The following is an 18,974-nucleotide window of genomic DNA, read 5'->3' on the forward strand; positions in this document are numbered from 1 at the left end:
TTATTAAATTGAGCAAAAAAATTATTAATGAAACATTGAACATTATATGTGGACTAAATTCAAATAAAATTTATCATATTGTACTTAAAAAAAATAAAAAATAGGGCACCATTTTAAGGTGGTTAGGTGGAATTGAATGAAATATTGAAGAAACTAGTTGGCAGAATTCAATTACAATTTACAAACTATAAATGGATTCTCAGCCTCAGCTACTCCTTTACTCCTTTATAATCCATACCTTCTCTTTGTAGATTGATTTTATGATAGTGTTAATTTCATCGAGCATTGAGAAATTGATAAGTCTCGAGCGTTTCAGTAATTTTTTTAAAGTACTCTTATTATTAAGGTTTTTAATATTTTTATAGGGTTTTTTTATAATTTCAAATTGAATTTATGATAATCTCGATGGGTTTGTAGTGACTGTTATAATAGTGTTTGAAATTCTTTTAATGTTTTAAATTTATTAATCTCTCAAGAACAGATGAAACTAACCTATTGTGATAATACAGTAAAAAGAGAATAAGAACATAAATTATATTAGTCGACAATTATTATGTGAGACAAACCCTTGTGCACTCGTTTAATTATAGTGACATGATATTTTCTTTGAACAAGGTAAAGTTTTTAATTAGTAAATAATAAAAAAAGAATAAAATAAATAATAGAATTTGGCAATACACTTTATTTTTATAACCAAACCATCTTAATCACCCACTTAAATTATTAAGTCTAGTAAGAATGACTAAGATCGCCATGATCACGCACTTAAAGGATTAAGTCTCGGAGGAATGACTAAGTCCAGTCTTGTAGGTGACTGGGAAGGCATCCCATCCCACTGTAATGACCTAATCTTTATAGGTGACCAGTAGAGTATCCCACTGACATGATCACCCACTTAAATTTTGAAAGCCAGCTGGACAATCCATCGACATAATCACCCATTTAAATTTTAGAAGCTTAGAGGATTCAAACCTGAGACCGTACACCTTAACCACACATCCCAACACTCCTTCTATCACTTAAACTACCCAAGAGTGGGTAATTTGACAATACACCTATGCTCTTCTAATCACAATAATCTCTATTGATACAAGGTTTGTATTTTGCAATTAGTAATTAATGAAAAATAAATAAAACAAGAGAAGAAATATTTAATATAAACAAGTATCACAAGATGTTTTAAAAACAAAAAACAAAAAAAAATTAAACAAATAACATAATAGGAAATAAAATAAATATTACTACATAATACAAAATCTTATATGGTAAAAGCAAGGTGGCCCATTGGAGTAAGGTTTTTGTTTTTGGAAGCTTGTGTGAGTGGACTTGCTATCTACAAGTCACAAGTTATATTACTATTGAAGTGAATAATATTTGATAGATTTTGCTCTATTTTGATGGAATCAAAATCTTCAAACAATCATATTTTTTTAACCTATTTTATAGTAACTTATAATACATTAAAGGCGTGTTTGGTAAAGTATTTTGAGTAGGATTTTTGAAAATGTGTTTGGTAAATTTTTGAAAAATATTTTCTGAAAATATTTAGATTATTTTTAATCTCCTATACTTATTAATTTAGTTAAACATCCCCTACAATAAAATATTAAAAATTAATAAAAACACCCCCACCCACCCATTAAATGCCAGTAGTCGGCCACTATGGTTGGAGGGTGGCCGAAAGTCACCAGAATGGAGCACGATCGACTGGATTTGGTCGTTCGTGCATCAATTTGGCCTTTTCCGGTCAAATCATCGCAGGACCGCTAGATCTAGCCAATCGTGCGCCATTCCAGCGGCTTTCGGCCACCTTTCAACAGTGATGGCCGATTGCTAGGAATACGTGGATTGATGGGGGTGTTTTTATCAATTTATAAATTTTTATTGTTGGGGGTGTTTAGTTAAATTAACAAACCTAAGGGGCTAAAAAATTTAAATATTTTAAATTGAATAGAATATGATTGGATTTTGAGAATATTGAATCTTCTGGGTAGATTGGATAGGACAGGATAGGAAAAAATGAAACAAACACAACCATAATATTTTTAGTAATTTGGGATTTAATTGTTCAATCTAGAAGTTTTATTACAAAAATTTATATGGATTTTAATAAATTTGAAGATTTATTTATGGCTTTTATATGAATATATTTAATTTATATGGATAATGTGGATAGGCGCATAGCCTCAGGTTTGATTTTTATCTATGCATCTACTATTTAAGTAAGGGGTCGTGGCAGTGGGTTGCTGCACCAGTCTCTCGATGATTAGTCAAAGTATGCGTAAACTGATCCAAACATGTTAGTTTAAAAAAAAATATAAATATAGTTTTTAGAAAAAATTAATTAACAAATTTGAGACAAACTATCTAAAAATATATTGAAGTGTTGGGCCATGTTATGGAGGACCATTTATTGATGGTGTCTTTCCTATAACATAAAGAACATTTAAAAGTAGTTGGAAAAACCGAAAAAGAACCCAAAATTATGTAGCCATTATCCTTTTCTTTAAAAAAATAATAATAATAATAAAAAAAAATATTGTGAATTGAAAAAAAAAAAAATAGTAGTCCTTATCATTTGAACATGATATTTTCCATCAAAATTCTCTTAGTCATCACATGCTTTAATTTCTTAGTCATTATCATGTTTGGCTAGAAAATATGAGGGAAAATATAAAAAGGAAAAGGAAAAGGAAAAGAAAATAAACTTAATATTTTTTTCTTCAAAATACTAATGGGATTAAATCTTATGTCTCTAAACCAATAATGGATTCAACTGTAGAAATGCTCCCATGTGATTAAATTTTCATAAGAATATTGAATAGTTACATGTAAACAAGAAGAGAGGAGTCATGGTGGTCCCTTTCAGATCACCCGGATCCCACGAGTGAATGGTTCCAATTTGTCACGAAATTTGGTTTTGTAGAAATTTATAGGTTGCGAAATGTATGGAAATCTTGGTATGAAAAAAAAAAAAAGTAGGATGCTGATCAAATCCATAGCACTCAATTTTTTTTATTTTTTTATGATTTTTTAAGTTAAATTGGGTATTGAAAATGATTTTTATTACTAAATTCAATAATTTAAAAAACAATATTTGTCTCGCAATATTATTAATTATTAAATTGAGCAAAAAAATTATTAATGAAACATTGAACATAATATGTGGACTAAATTCAAATAAATTTTATCATTTAGTACTTAAAATAAATAAATACAGTAAATATATATTATTAATATATATATAATATATATATATATATATATATGGGGCACCATTTTAAGGTGGTTAGGTGGAATTGAATGAAATATTGAAGAAAAACTAGTTGCAGAATTCAATTACAAACTATAAATGGCTTCTCAGCCTCAGCTACTCCCTTACTCCTTATAATCCATACCTTCTCTTTGTAGCTTGTGCCCTAAAATCCAAAAAAGGAATCGTTATGATATGAGAGTAACGTTACTTCCATTTTCTAGATTATGATTCACTTAACCCTTAGATCCATATAGTAAAATTATCTTTTTAATATCGTGGTAATGTTACATGATACTGTAATAGATTGAAAAAAAGTGTGACATTATGAGTTGTCTTATATTTGCAGTTTTTTACACCCACTTTAAATATCATCTTCGATTGTGATGTTATGATTTGTATATCATTAAACTATGATTCACGAATCGATGGATAAATTCTCGTGATCTAATATTAGAATATTACGTCAAAGTTACTACCTAACTTTTATTTAAAATAAAAATAAAAAACAATAATAATAGAAACTAATTGATGTAACTTAAAAGATGTCTCTTAATTGGTATGAAAAATGGGACATATCTAATTTCAATAATTAACATTAATTATGAATCAAACATGTGATGTTACATTAATGATTTAATTCTATCCTCAATTAATTCAGATAAAATTCCTTGATGAAGAAGGCTAAGAATTTACCCATTAAACAATTCCCAAAATATTCACCCTAAAATGATTGAATTGAAAGAGTCATGTGCATGCATTAGATAATTAGGTGGTAATTAATTAATTATATCATTAGTTAGTTCACCAATTGACCAATAAAAAGTTAATTAGTTAATTTCCAAAATCAAAAGCAACAATAACGAAGATCTGGAACATAATTTTGTCAATTGGGTCATTAATGTAATTGCTTAATTATTAAGTAATATGGAGATTTCACCTACCTCTTTTGTATTCATTTTGTGATGAATAATTTTCTTGGATTAAATAGTACATAAGAAAATAAAGTAAACAAAAAAAAAAAAAAAACAAATTTAGAGTCTCCAGTAAACCCTACAATTTTTAGGCCTACGAGTAACAAAAGTCTCCGTTAAATTTTATAATGAAAGTGAAAAACAAGTTCAAACCTTAAATCTTTTAAGTCCTTAATCTTGTACCAACCGCACGGCTAATCCAATGCCTACACTGTGCATTAAGAGTGGAATAGTGAAAAAGATAGATACAGTGATACTCAATTTTGATCATGATGAAAGCATTGACTGTAATCCTTTAATCATAATAATCAGACGGTGACAGGAAATCCACCCAAAAACAAACACAATTTCAAAAAAATTGCAGTGTCGGTGAAATGAATAGACCAGAAAAAGAGAAAAAGGAGGAATTGACGTGACCGTACAGCAATAACAGGACAGAATGAGAAGAAGAGATGACGTGTTACAGTGAAAACCCGTGAATATTGCAGTGTCAGAGACTGAGAAAAACGTCACCTATCAGTTTCTAGAGCCTCGTGTCCTCTGCTTCACCGGCTGTTGTCAGTCAAGAATAATTGCATTCCAGTTCTACTATCGTCGTTATTCATTTTTACCATTTTGTCCCTCTTACTAAAACTCTTATACTTATTTATCCAACAATAATAAAATATTTAAAAAAAATTAAAAACCTCTTAAAATTTAGAAGATTATGTTATAATTTTTAAAATTTTTTATTTATATAAATAATGGACAAAAATTAACATAAATAATAAATGAAAATAAATTTTATTACCTTCCTTTCATGTCGAGATAAAAATTAACTATCTTTTAACTCTTTTTATAATTTTTATTTTAAAAATTGGTAAAAGAAAAATCTTATGTATTTCACATTATTGAATAAAAAATTAAATAAAATAAAACAAATAATAGATTTTCCTTTTACTAACATATAAAGACTTCACGACTTTAACGAAACACATTAATGGATAGTTAAGATGATTCAAATAAATTAGTGATAGTGTGCATAAATACACAGTTTTAAGTTCGATTCCTTATCTGAACATTCTCCATGTGACAATGGATTATTGACCTAGTAGAGAACATCCTCTCATATGATGGTGGATAGCTAACCTCGTTAAAGTCCATGTAAATTGGTTCCAATGATCTAAATTATTATTTTCCCTTTAAATAGAGATCATTTAATATTATTCTTTCTTTTCAAAAGATACCCTTTTAATTTATACTAAAAAGAACGAGAAAGGTGATCTTTTGAATTGAAAATTTAGAATCTTGTGAAGTGCTATAAAAATAGTAGTACATTTTTGGATTCAATCTGGATCTCTTTCATAATTTGATCCAACTAGTGGGGTCTTTTAATTTACCTTTCTCTTCACTCTAAATTTTCAAAAGCACTTTTTTCTTAAGCAATTTTGTTTTTTTTTATTTCAAGTGCTTTTGATTTTTAAGTCATGAAAGCTTGTTTTCTAGTAAGTAGTGGGCCTCTCTTTAGGGTTTTGAAGACTATTGGGATCATCTAACTCGAACTTTTGTGCTTGTTGAAATTTTGAAACCCTAACTTGCCTTAAATTCAGAATTCAAATTTGATTCTATTATATATTCTATAATTGAGGCTGTATGCATTAATGTATGATCACATGATTTTTGTACATTTTCTGCTTGAGAATATCATGTATCCATTTTCAAAATTATGTCTTATTGATAGTAACAATTTAAGAGTAAATCGGGGGTGGAGCTAGAAAAAACTTTTTTTTGGGAGGGCTGCAAGTAGTCATCAACTAATCAAGGGATTTAGAATTTTGTGCTAATGGGGTTAAAGTGTTAGGTTCAGCAAATGGGTTGGCTAGAAGGGTAAGAAAGTGAATATTTAGTAATAAAATAAATATTTTTTATATAAATTAAAAAAAAAAAATTGTGGGACCTAAGACCGCAGGCCAACAAATAACTTCATCGCCAAAGTAAATGAAATAGGAACGATGAAAAAAGTTAAAAGAAATTTTTACAATACCGAAAGTAATATTATATGCTTTCAAATCCTTGAATCATGGCACGATAATTTCAAGGTTGATACCAGAGATAAGATTATCCTAATACTAATACTTTGGTAGAACCTTAGCATGTTATTGTCCGGAGCATCTTATAATAGGGTAGTTTAGGGTAATATTACGCATACTTACGGATTATACAAATCATCTTACTAACCTTTACTGAAATTATATATGGTATATGTATTATGTGTATAGTATCCGTATTATACTTTAGGTTAATACACTGGTTAGTAAAATCCGTTAGTATGTAAAATATGATTGGATAGTTTAAGTTATCGACTTAAATCCTTGGATTTGGGTTTGATAATTCAATACATATTAAGAGTAGATGAAATGAAAACGATGACAAAAATTCAAGAATTGTTCAAAATATTTTACATAAAGCTAAATAAGGGTTTGATTATTAAAAGTTAATAACATGATTTTTTTTTTCTTTTTTTTGGGAGGGTAAACTTAATAATTGTCTCTCTCGCAATTCGAATACAAGATTCCTGGATATAACTAATCCCAATAACTTATATTTTTAAATCTGAACAATTAAACTCATTTCAAGACCATCTTTGGAGTTCTAAATAATTGGGCCATTGCCTTATAATGCTAATCTAATAATGGCTTAAAAAGTTGCCACTCATACCAAATTGACATCAAATTATTTGTTTATGTTATCAATAATCACCGATAGATTCATAGTGGCCATATATTTACATATAGAAAGAGACAACTCTTTAGCTTTTAACGCTACATAATATTTTGCTTTTTCCAATAGTTTATTGTCTGCCATGCATGAATCTACATGTGGACCAAGGCACTGAGCATATTCCTAAATCAAATCCAATGACTCCTTTCCATATATATAGACCATCCACCGCTCCTTAGGTTATTCCTTTATCACCAATCCATTTCAGAACTATTTTAAACTAGCAAAGACACCCAAATTTGTAACTATCGTTAGATGAATCTATCAACTGACACATTATCTTGTGCATAGAGATAGAAATTCCCTTGTATTACCTGCCATTTGAGTGAATAGCAAAGACATCCAGATTTGTGACTGTTGTTAGGTGAATCTAACAACTAAAATATAATTGTATTGATGTAGTAAGAAAACTAGTACTATTGTATTATTGTAGTTACAGGTCTAGGGGCATACGTAAAGACAGTATCGAGTTTTGTACGTAAAGATAAAGTTACCCTGAATTTGTAACTAAATAAATAAAATAATAGTTTTGTAACTACAACAAAAGTTACAAATATGATCGTCTTTGCTAGTTTAAAATAAAATATTGTATTGCTGCAGTTACAAATCTAGGGATATACATAGAGACAATACTAGTTTTATACATAAAAATAGAAATACCCTTAGTGGTTACAAATTCGGGTGTCTTTGCTAGCTAGTATAAATTAATTTTTTTTTTTTTAATCACTTAGTAGGTAATATAAGGAGCTTTCTAATACAACGTTGACAAATTCACCTATCCATAACCCTTTGTTAGTATAAAGTTATTTTTGGGGTGCATTGAATGGCCGGATAACTTAAGGGAGGCCCCAACCAGCACAAAGAGAGAGAGAGAGAGAGAGAGAGAGAGAAAGAGCCGGGGGTGGGGGTCCAAAAAACACATATATATAAAAACATGAAGAATGTTTGAAATGTGAGGGCTGGCTGGCATGCATGAAAACACTAACAATAATTGAATAATGAATTTACCCTTACTTTGAATTTGTGAGCCAACACATATGAGCAGATTGATAGTATAATATTTTTGAGTGTTACAAGAATGTCTTCCACCTTTGACTCCTCCAAATTCTAAATTATTTTCTTGGGAAATGCGTGGTATTATATTATTTTACTTAGAATTGAGCTAGTTTGAATAATTTTCTTCAACATTTGCTCTTATCAAGAAGCTTTGAAGAACAAAGATTTGGTATCTTCTCAGTATGGATGCTGATAGGGGTGTTCAAAAGAATAAATTAGAATCAGAACTAATGGGTACTCAGGATTTGGTTTCGGTTCTTACCTGAAACCAGTCGTCAACAGGTAGTATTCGATTCCAAATTTTTGAAACCGTTATCGTACGGTTCTGGTTCCGGTTCTTATAGTTGGGAATCGAAACCGGAACCGAGAACTGAGACTAATATAAAATAAAATAAAAGAGTAGGGGGGTTAATAAAAACTCTTGTAGAAAAAGTAATTTAAATACATTTATATTTATATTTCATAATATTTAAAGTAAGTTGGTTTAACTTTTGAGAATCTATCTTTACAAAGTAATGGAGTTTGTAATTTTGAATTTATAATTTTTTTAATTTTATTTTTGTTAACAAGTGCCAGGTGGGGGGGTATTTATAAGTTTTTAAGGGTTTTTTTTGTCATTTTAAAAACTTTTGGGGGGTAATAATTTTACGGGGTACCTAGGAACTGGAACCGTCGGTTTCAGTTCTAGTTCCAGTTCCAAATTTCAAGGAACCATCGGTTCTGATTTCGGTTCCTTCAAAAGATGCAAGGTATCCGGAACCAAACACTCCCACATGCTGTTGAGTTCTCAAGTGAACCCTAATTAATCCTCATTTAGTTGAGTTATTATGTTTACCTTGAGGTTTAGGTTCACCCTTTTTTTTTTTTTTTTGATAGCTAAGGTATCTAAACCAACTTATACATATTTCGACTAATCTTTAGGGAGACTAATGTAGCAATCTATCGCTATAGTCTCTCACTTAAATCACGGATACTCAGATGAAAAATTGAACTTGAGACTATATGTCTATTCATACCATCCCAAATTCTCATTAACCATTTGAATTACCTACATATACTAATTATGTTTAATTACTTGAGTTAAATATGTTACCTCTGAGGTTTAGGTTTACTAATCCAAAGCCTACAATTTAAAGTACTAGGATATACCCTCTAATTTTAGCACATGTTGAGGAGAAATAGATAATCAAAGGGTAGAAACGAAATTTTACACATATGCATAAAATGTGCAGATGATTTTGATGGCTGAATCTTGGTATTTAATGCAGAAAAAATCTCTTGGTTAATGTATTAGGTAAACGTTTCTGAATTATTAAAGAAGGTAAATCATAATATCTTAAAACATAGGACTTAAATTAATTAAGGTTGGTTAATCTAAGTCCCCATAAAAAGAGCCTGAAGCCAAGGGAAGAATGTTTAATTAATTTATTAATATTAATTAAGATTCCTTAATTAATTTTATACAGGGAGAGATCAGGAACAGTGTTGAAAGTTAGGAAGTTGTCTCCATTAATCTTTGGCCTGTATATGAAAAAGGAACAGTCCAAACTCACTCTTTTGTTCTTTTCAATTAATTACCAGGGATTTTTTTTTTTTTTTCCAATTTGAATTGAACGCCTAACACCACACATGGGTGGCTAGACTATTTTTTATTATTTTTATTATTTTATTGTTTAAAAACTAATTTTTTTGGGTAAATCGGTAATTTTATAAAGAATAATAACCTAAACAAGCGTTTTGCCCCTAACATCGAGACCCTTGGAACAAACCCAAGGGACCGAACAAAATAAAAAGCTAATAAAAGAACTAAAATATATAGAATCTTTGCTATATAAAATATTGTCTCTAGAATGTTTATCATTTCCTTTGGTTAATTATCTATACTCCCTTTTAGATCAATTAATTTATAAAACGGTTTTCAGAAACGATTAAAACTTTTACGACAGTGCTTTTAATATTTTTACAGACATTTTTAACAAGTTATATAATAATTTCAGACATTTTTAACAATCTCGGAGGTTCTTTTTTTTTTTTTTTTTGGGGGAGGGGGAGATGGGATTAATTACAAAAGTTATATAATAATTTTCGGAAATTGCGAAAACTCTTTGAATTAATAATCTTGCAGACAACTATAAAGCTAATATCCCTTTCATAAGTGGTAGGTGAATAAGCAATTTCAAATATCACCATGTTAAAAAATTAAAACTTTGTTATTAAAATATTATGAAAGCAATTTTATCCAATAAGGATTTAAGTATAACTGCCCAAAAAGTATGAGAAAAAGGGTCCCAAAAATAAAGATGCAGATTCTCTAAAATAATTAAAAATGTATATTAATTGGAGGAGCTTTCTTCAAGGATTCAAATTTCAAATTCTATAACTTTAATCAATCTAGCTGACAATTAATTAAAGCAATTGTATTAATTAATAAATTAATGAAGTATAATCAACAATAACAACAAGTGCCAAATCTGATTAATATATGGGCTGCTTTTGATGGGTTATCAAATTTGCAGTTCAAGCCCAAGAACGATTCGACCCTTCCATTTTTCATTTAGTTTTGTGAGTTTGCTTCAATTCAACCTTTTTTTTTTTTTTTGGGTGGAGATTCTGTTTATTACTTAATTGTATTTGGATTTAAGAGGGGAAGTAAATTTGAGTTCAGCCCATCAATGAAAAATCTAGCCTAAAATGAAAAAAAAAAAAAAAAGAATAAACATAAACAAATAACCTACATGAAAAATATATGCTGGGTATCGTCATAACCAGAAACCTACTTCTAAGAAACCCATTATATACTGCAATTCATGAATGTAAAGGATGTTTGAACGTCTCTTCCTCCAAATCCAATGCAGTAACCAAGGATGAAGACTTTAACACCCAATAGATAGATCCATAGACTTGAAACTTTAGTGGGAAAAACCAAGAAATTGTTTCTCAAAGAGAAGATGTTGAGAGTTGATAACCAAATCCAAATAAATATTCACAATGATCTTGTTCTTGAAAGTTTGAAATTGCCTTGGACTCTCTTGTGGATGGATTGCAGACAACCAAGAAAGGGAAACCATTACTAGAGGTCGACGGAGAAGAGAGAGCCTGAAGCAGAAATAAGGAGTCTTTGTCTTTGTGGTTGAGTTGAGTGGATCTTGATAAAATGAGGCTCGGCGATTAAAGCTAGGCATGAAAATTCAATTTGTAGGATTATATATTGCTTTCATTAAAATGGCTATGGATTTTCATTTCATAAGACATTCATATGTGAATAAAAACCACCACATTAAGTGAACACAATGACCCTTTTTTTTCTTTCAGGCATTTCATCAAACATCTCTCAAAGGGCTCACCTCTCAACGCAAACCCTCCTTCAAGCATTTCATCAAACATCAAGGTATCAGCCAACAGTTCTTTCCTGGTTGACCCTATTAACAAATTCCAGTATTCCCCTTAAACAGCTGCTTGCATTGGAGGAATATTATCAGCCAAATGCCAAATGTCACCCGTGTCAGAGGTATAGAATTCAGACGTCAACGCCAATATAGTACAGGCTCTCACACCAAAGGTTCCTAATACTCCTGGAAATTCATAGGATTTATTAATTGAGGAACTTCACACATTTAAGTTGAGATTTATTCAATTGTACATCCTCTGAAGTCCCATTTAGGCCCACTTTGTTACAAAGATCTGACATAGCATTTGAGGTGAAAAACAACTGCTTCGGAGTCACCGAAATCATCTTCTGGTTCAAGAAGCTTCATTCCAACCCATACAAGTTCCAACTTGGTCTAATCAATCTGGCATAGAACATTAAAATTAGAGAAAAATAAGATAGAATTGGGTCAGAAATAGAGATATGGACTTACCAATATATTCTTTTAATCTTTTTGATGGTGGTTCATCATCATCATCAGAATAATCTTCTATTTCTTTCTCATTCACCTCATACCTTTTTCACATCAAAATTTATATGAGAATGGAAAAACAATATAGTTAAAGTATAAAATTGTAAAAAAAAAGATGATGAGAGTTCAAGAGCAATATTCGTTGAGGTCGTTAAAACCAAACAAATATTAAAGTTTACCTTGAGCTCGATTCGCCATTTATGAAATTTGAAGACGTTATTATCTTGGAGATTGGTTCGTCTTCTGACCCATCACAGTCAACATCCACCGTTGATCCGACCAAATCTTCATTTAACTCATATGAATTCCCAAAAGTAGAGCTACTGGATTTGTTGGTCCTTGGCTTCAACTCTTTCGTTTCTTTCTCGTATACCGGATGGATCCCACACCTCTTCACCTCGAATGCTGGATCATTTGATTCAAATGAAAGCTCAACAAAATCTTGAAAGAATAGTTCATCAAAATGCGATAGCACAAGATGGTCTGACCCAATCGTGACCCAACTTGACTCGCCAAATATAATGTCAGCAAATCTCCGTTTTTCACCAGTCGCATCGCAGCCAATCGCATATATAAACATGATTTTATCTCATTGCATGACAAAATCTTGACGACGATGCTCATGCAAAACGAAAACACAGCAGACAGCACATCCCACGATCTTGTTATCATAAGAATCTGGAGGCTTGTCTATTTTAATTGAAGAAGCTTCACTCTTATGTTGGAACCACTCTGGAATTTCACTTCCAGGAAAAACCAATTTAAAAGCATTAATTGACTTCGTCTGATAAGACGTTCCCTGAACTCAAAAAAAGAAAGAAAAGTCAGAGAATAATGTTTAACTCAAAAGATGAAGAGAGAGAAAGAGAAATACACTGACCTTAATGGATTCTCTGTGCATTGAAGATGCTAGATTGTTGCAGCAGATCAATTTCAAGCAGTTTATACATGAAAAATAAAACAGCTTGGATTTGCATAACCTTAATGCATTTGATGTTGTTTCCAGTGCAACACAACCATTTAGGTCAATACATCTTATGTTGGGCGGAAGTTCTGGTAGAGATCGAAGTCTCTAACAACCGTTGAAATCAAGATGTCGAAGCTTAGAAAGATGATCGATGCTTCCAGGTAGTGAAACAAAATTGTTTTTGCTAAGGTCTAACATTCCTAATGAAGAAAAGCTACCGAAAAAGTCATTAGGAATCGCTTCTTCCTCCATATTGCAGTCACTCAGAATCAAACTTTGTAAAGATCTGCAAAAATCTGACAAAGTGGGCAATCTAAAAGTATCGAAGAAGACTGAAGACGAAGATTTTGATGGCGGTCCTCTGCATCCACTAAAATCTAACTCTGTAAGATTCTTCATAAGAAAAAGGGACGCCATTGGCCGTCTTATCGCAGTTTCCCTTACTTTTAAGTCTTTTTGTCTTTTCCAGAAAGATTAAACGCTCCAAAGTCTCTGGCAAGTTATCAACTTCGGAGCATCCAGAAAGATAAGATGTTCGAAGAGATTCCAAACCATTGACTGGAAGACTCACAAGATTTTTGCAATCTACCAAAGAAAATTCTTCAAGTCCACTCAAACGTGTAATTGACGTTGGCAGTACTTTGATAGCAGTTTTGCTTAAATTGAGGTAACGTAGACAATCCATTCTTCCTTCAATCTCTGGAAACTTCTCCGATTTGTAGCAATCACCTAATATAAGTCGTTCTAGGGATTCCATATGAATCTGGTTTGGAAGAGTTGTAAGACTCGTACAACCAAACATACTAAAAAAAGTAATCTTTTTGTGAACCAATAAAGATGGGTGAACCTCACGAACATTTTACATCCTTCAAGATACACTTTCTTGAGATTTGGTATTTTGATTAAGTATACACAGTCTTTAAAATCGATGGATTCCAAATTGTTGAAAGGCTGTTAAAAGAAAAGAAGTTAGACAAAGATGTACTTTTCTTAATTTTCCATATTTATTAAATAATAAGAAGCATAAAATATTTCATAAAAATTAAAATAGGAAAGTTTAATTGAATTAATCTTACTTTGATTTCCTGTGGCATTTGTTCAATTCGACTCTGATACATTTTTAACTCAATAATTTTGTCCAATTGTAAATTTGGTGGTAAGGATTTTAAAGGGTATCCTCTCCAATCAAGTATACGTAACTTGTTGGAAATGTAATCAAGGTCTTCCGAAAATTGAACATTGCAGAGCTTGAGTAATCTTAGATTGATCAGTTTTGAAAATGCTTTAGGATGACAATGGATCTCTTTTGTAGAAAGGTTGAGCATCATGCCTTCAACCTTTTCAGTTCCCTTCAAAATAATTAAAGAGAGAGAGAGAGAGAAAACAAGTTAAGAATTATTAACACATGAATTGAACTATATAGATACGAGCGCTAACTACTTCAATATATATATATATGTAATTTGCAGTCCACTTGAATAAACAAAATGCGACAACTTTCCTCTACTTATAGGTCTGACATTAACATTTTAACATAAAATTTAATTGGGTTGCGCAAAAACTCTTACAAGTAACACAAAATCTTATGAAAATAGTTCTTCAATTTCAAACTCACTTAATCTTACATATGCTTACACCAATTTTTATTAACGAAATTATTATTTTGTAAATTTCATAAATTTTCATGATATTTTGTAAAAATGAATTTTTGTTAAAGAAAAATTTTAGAAAAAAAGGAACTTTGTATTCTTTTTGAAAAAAAACAAAAATCATTGTCTAAATTTTACAAGTAAAACATATAACTCTTTTTAACTTTTCAAATAATTTTTAATTTAATTTTTAAATTGTGAAAATATTATAGGTTTTCTATAATATTTAATTTAAATATATTCATGAATCTATAGAATATATATTTTATTGATTTTTTCCTTACTCTTTTTAAAACAATATAAAAAATGACTATCAATTTTTTTTTTTTTTAATTATAGATCGTACTATTCTTGTTGTTAGTATGCTCATGTATATCGAAAGTATCTAAACTAGGGAGAAAATAAATTAACCAGAAGCCAAAATATAATTTTGGAAATAGAAGTGTTTTTGAAGAACAAGAGACTTTAATATGCTCAACTGGACTACAAATTGATCAACAAATAATAAATTAAACATGCATGTGTAATCTAGAGAGGCTAACTACTGTGCTAACAATGCACTAGCTCACTACTCATATAGATATTTAACAAAATTGAATTGCTTACTGTGTTTTTTGTCAATACATGATGATTCAAAAGGTGCACATGATTTTAACAAAATTGAATTGCTTACTGTGTTTTTTGTCAATACATGATGAATGTCCGTTTCCATCCACAATCTACTGCGTTTTCCAGGCTCTTCGAGACACTCTCTCTTGACAATTTGTTGACCCATTTGTTGTAACAAATCATGCATCCACAATTTATAGCCATTATGAATTATGAGCGATTTATCAATTAGAATATCTATTCCAATATTTGGAAAAAAACCACAACTTTCAAGAATCCTTGTCACATAAGATCTACCCCTTCCATTAAAGAAACATGCTATATCAAGAAATATTTTTTTCTCTGATTCTTCTAGCCCATCGAAGCTTATTTGAAGTACGTCCAATATTTCTTTTTTACAATCTCTTTTTAATCTTTGCAATGCATCTTTCCATATATGAACTTCTCTTCCACACAAAAAGCAGCCCAAAACTTTAAGAGCTAATGGAAGACCACTAGCATACTGTATAACACATTTGGATAACTCCCTAAAACTTTCTGAAGGTTGAGGTTTCTTAAAGGCTTTTGAACTAAATAATTTGAGGGCGTCATCATCATTTAACTCCCCAACCTTATAAACTTCATCTACTCCATGGGATGTCAACAAACTTTTGATTCTTGAAGTTATTATGATCCTACTGCCCATGCCAAACCAATCATGCATGCCAGCTAATTTTTCTATTTGCTCTGGATTGTTCACATCATCTATAACAATAAGAACCTTCTTACACCCCAACCTACTTCTTATCATGCTTATTCCATCAAAGTCATCATATACGTTGATGTCATCTTTTTTCATATGTAGAATTTGGGAAAGAAGCATCTTTTGTAAAGAAACTAGATCACTTTTTTCAGAAATTTCTCTAACATTAGCCAAAAAACTACTACCTTCAAATTTACAAGAAATCAAGTCATAGGCAACTCTAGCAATTGTTGTCTTGCCTATTCCTCCCATTCCACAAATCCCAATCATACGTACATCATGTGACTCAAGACTTATAAATTTCTCTAGTTTCTTCAAACGTGAATGGATACCTACTAGGCCCTCAACACTTGTGTATTTTGGAAAACATAAATTGCTTGATATTTCCTTCAGAATGTCTTCAATAAATTGTGCCTCATACCTGAAGAGTGAAAAAGATCAAGAAAAAATTATGGTTACAACATACAACACTAGCTAGTCATGAATAGACTATTGTATAAATAGTGTGTATCATAGAAATTATCTACATACACCTATGTTTACAGCATTCAGTCTCTATTGTAGTTATATTGTCTCTATACTTTTTGTATTATGTACTATGTGTCTTACTTACAGTAAGAAGGAAAATTGAATAAAAGAATTCATGCTTGTCTAAGAAAAACCAAGTTATTGATTATTATTGTCATTACTTGGTGAAATATGAAAAAGCTTATTTTATTAATTATCTTTTACATTAATTAATTTATTATTAGATACTATCTATGTAACATAAGAATTTGTTAATTAAATATTTCATTGTACGAATACTTTTAAATTTCTGATAAAGATAAAACTTGGTTTGAATAAGAAATTCAATGCTTAATTTGTATTATCAACACTCATGATTGGCGCATTTAAACAATCAAGTCATGAACATCATTTTCATAATTCATTTTGATAATTAAACTTTCCACCATAAAGATGAAGAAATAAGTGTCACATACCCATCCTTTAAGTCAAATCCAGAGAGATTGGCCACCTCTGTCAAAGCAGTTCTCCAAGTTTGCACCTTTCTAATGTCCTCTCTAAAAGTTTTTTCATGTTTGACAAAGGCTTCTTCAAATTCGCCTGTTTGTTTTCTAACCACTGAAGGATCCACGTTATAGAAAACTGGAAAAACTTTTATATTCTTGCAATGAACAATTTGAACAAGTTCATCTAAACACCATGTGGAAGAAGCATAGTTTTTTGAGAAAACAACAACCGCAGATCTTGATTCTTCAATTGCATGAAGGAGCTCTGGCGAAATGGATTTTCCTCTCTCAAGTTCTTTGTCATCCCTAAAAACGTGCAATCCTTTTTGATTGAAAGCTTTATACAAATGATCTATGAAGCTCTTCCGCGTGTCTTCACCTCTAAAGCTTAGAAAGACATCATATTTCCAACGACAAGAAAAAGATGTTGATGAAGAGGCTATTTGCATGATGACTTTACAAGTTTGTTGATATTGTATATGCAAGCAATTTCGTCCTCTGTCAAAACCTAAAAAATTAATTAGAAAGATAATCTAAATTCTTCTAGCCCATCTATAAGTATTTTCAATTTCTAGAAAAGAGCAAAAAGAAAAAAAAATCAATCTCATATATTTTATGTGAAAATTATTTTTTTAACAAAGAAACCACCAATTTGTTTTTTCTTTTTTAGTTTGTGATCAAAGAAATTATACTTAGATCAATATGTTTCTATCTTTTAGAGACAACAATTAAAAAAAATGTTTATTGTATTATTATTTTCTAATTATAAAAAAAAAAAATGATATCATATTTTGACTATCTAAAAATTAAAAGATACGTGAACAAGTACTTGAAAAAAGAAAAAGAAAAAAAGAAACAAATCCAAGAAACAACGGAAGCACTTACAATTAATCAGCCTTTGGAAGCTTAGATTTGATACTCGAACTTCAGAAACTTTGGAAGACTATGAATATAAAGAATCTTCAACCAAATTTCATTGTAATTTTGACTACTTGTTCAACTTGTTTAAAACATAGATGTATCAGTACGTTCATAAAATAAAAATAAAATAAAAGAAAAATAATAGATATACAAAGCCCAAGTATGTTACCCAACAAACAAATGTATCCGGACTTTAATGTTTTATAATGAGATGCAATTGGTCCAGAGAAAGTATGTAAAACCAGATATGAACTAACAAATAAGGCAAATAATAGATAAAAGATCAATGAAGGAAAATATTGATGAATATATTTCAAAAGAAATTATACTTACAGCTTTGAGGGTGTTGAAGCGATGGAAAACCATTAAACTTTCTTACTTATTATGAATGATTTCTCTGATTTTCCCCTCTTCTTGAATGAAATCTGCATAGAAAATTGTAGAGGAAACGCAAGCAAACTTCCAGGAAAATCGATGGAAATTTCTTGACAGTTGCGTGAAGGGGGAATAATTCTCTTTTCAATTTTGTCCCCTAGTCATGGTTGTGAAAATGACGTTATTGCACCGTTTAATATTTGCTTTCCCATTCTAAAACCCAGGTCAAATGAGAAAAAAGCAAGTCATGATTAATGTATTTTTATTAAATTTTATAAAATATTTATATACGAAAATTTAAAGATTTTTATTAATTAAGATGTTATTTTATTAAATTATATGACATTTTTATTAGTTTAATTGGTATTTATAGTCAAATTTATCTCTAATAAACTCTTTTTTTCAGTAACCTATCCTATTTGAAATTAATTTCAATCAAAGTCTTCAAAATTATCAACAAATTTTTATTAGAAATTTTATTTTCAAATAAAAATATTTGAAAGAATCAGAATGAAACATACTCATTATATTAAATCAAACTGATCACTTAATAAAAGCTTTTAATTTTTAATTATTTTCACTTTCTCTTTTTTATTTTTATACTTAAATTTTGAATTTTTTTCTTTTTTTTTTTTACCTTTAAGGGTTTTCAGTTCTGTCTCTAAATTCAATGGGTTCTCATATTTTTTCTTTTTCAATTTTTTTTACCTTTTTTTGATAATTTTTAAATTATTAATACATATTTTTTATAGTAGA

General features: G+C 30.0%; 2 protein-coding genes across 9 annotated transcripts; both read right to left on the reverse strand.

Moving 5' to 3' along the window:
- Positions 1–10,779: 10,779 nt before the first annotated feature.
- Positions 10,780–12,999, reverse strand: LOC116144907. Its single transcript, XM_031430334.1, has 4 exons — positions 12,823–12,999; positions 12,122–12,741; positions 11,904–11,986; positions 10,780–11,834 (listed from the first exon to the last, which is right to left on the reverse strand). Exons 2-4 carry the CDS (start codon positions 12,520–12,522, stop codon positions 11,830–11,832), a joined length of 489 nt encoding a protein of 162 aa, XP_031286194.1. The 5' UTR covers positions 12,523–12,741; positions 12,823–12,999; the 3' UTR covers positions 10,780–11,829.
- Positions 13,000–13,029: 30 nt separating this feature from the next.
- On the reverse strand, positions 13,030–18,359 carry LOC116144908 (TMV resistance protein N-like). 8 transcript variants are annotated; one of them, XM_031430340.1, is made up of 7 exons: positions 18,177–18,359; positions 18,013–18,034; positions 17,808–17,922; positions 16,893–17,430; positions 15,232–16,330; positions 13,986–14,258; positions 13,030–13,860 (listed from the first exon to the last, which is right to left on the reverse strand). In XM_031430340.1, exons 4-7 carry the CDS (start codon positions 17,369–17,371, stop codon positions 13,654–13,656), a joined length of 2,058 nt encoding a protein of 685 aa, XP_031286200.1. In that variant the 5' UTR covers positions 17,372–17,430; positions 17,808–17,922; positions 18,013–18,034; positions 18,177–18,359; the 3' UTR covers positions 13,030–13,653. The 8 variants fall into 8 exon arrangements, with proteins under 8 accessions (XP_031286200.1, XP_031286199.1, XP_031286197.1 ...); XM_031430339.1 differs by lacking the exon at positions 18,013–18,034; XM_031430337.1 differs by having other exon boundaries at positions 17,808–18,095.
- Between the last annotated feature and the right edge of the window lie 615 nt (positions 18,360–18,974).

Source organism: Pistacia vera, unplaced genomic scaffold (assembly GCF_008641045.1).
Source record: "Pistacia vera cultivar Batoury unplaced genomic scaffold, PisVer_v2 Contig459, whole genome shotgun sequence".
In the NCBI taxonomy this organism is placed as follows: domain Eukaryota; kingdom Viridiplantae; phylum Streptophyta; class Magnoliopsida; order Sapindales; family Anacardiaceae; genus Pistacia; species Pistacia vera.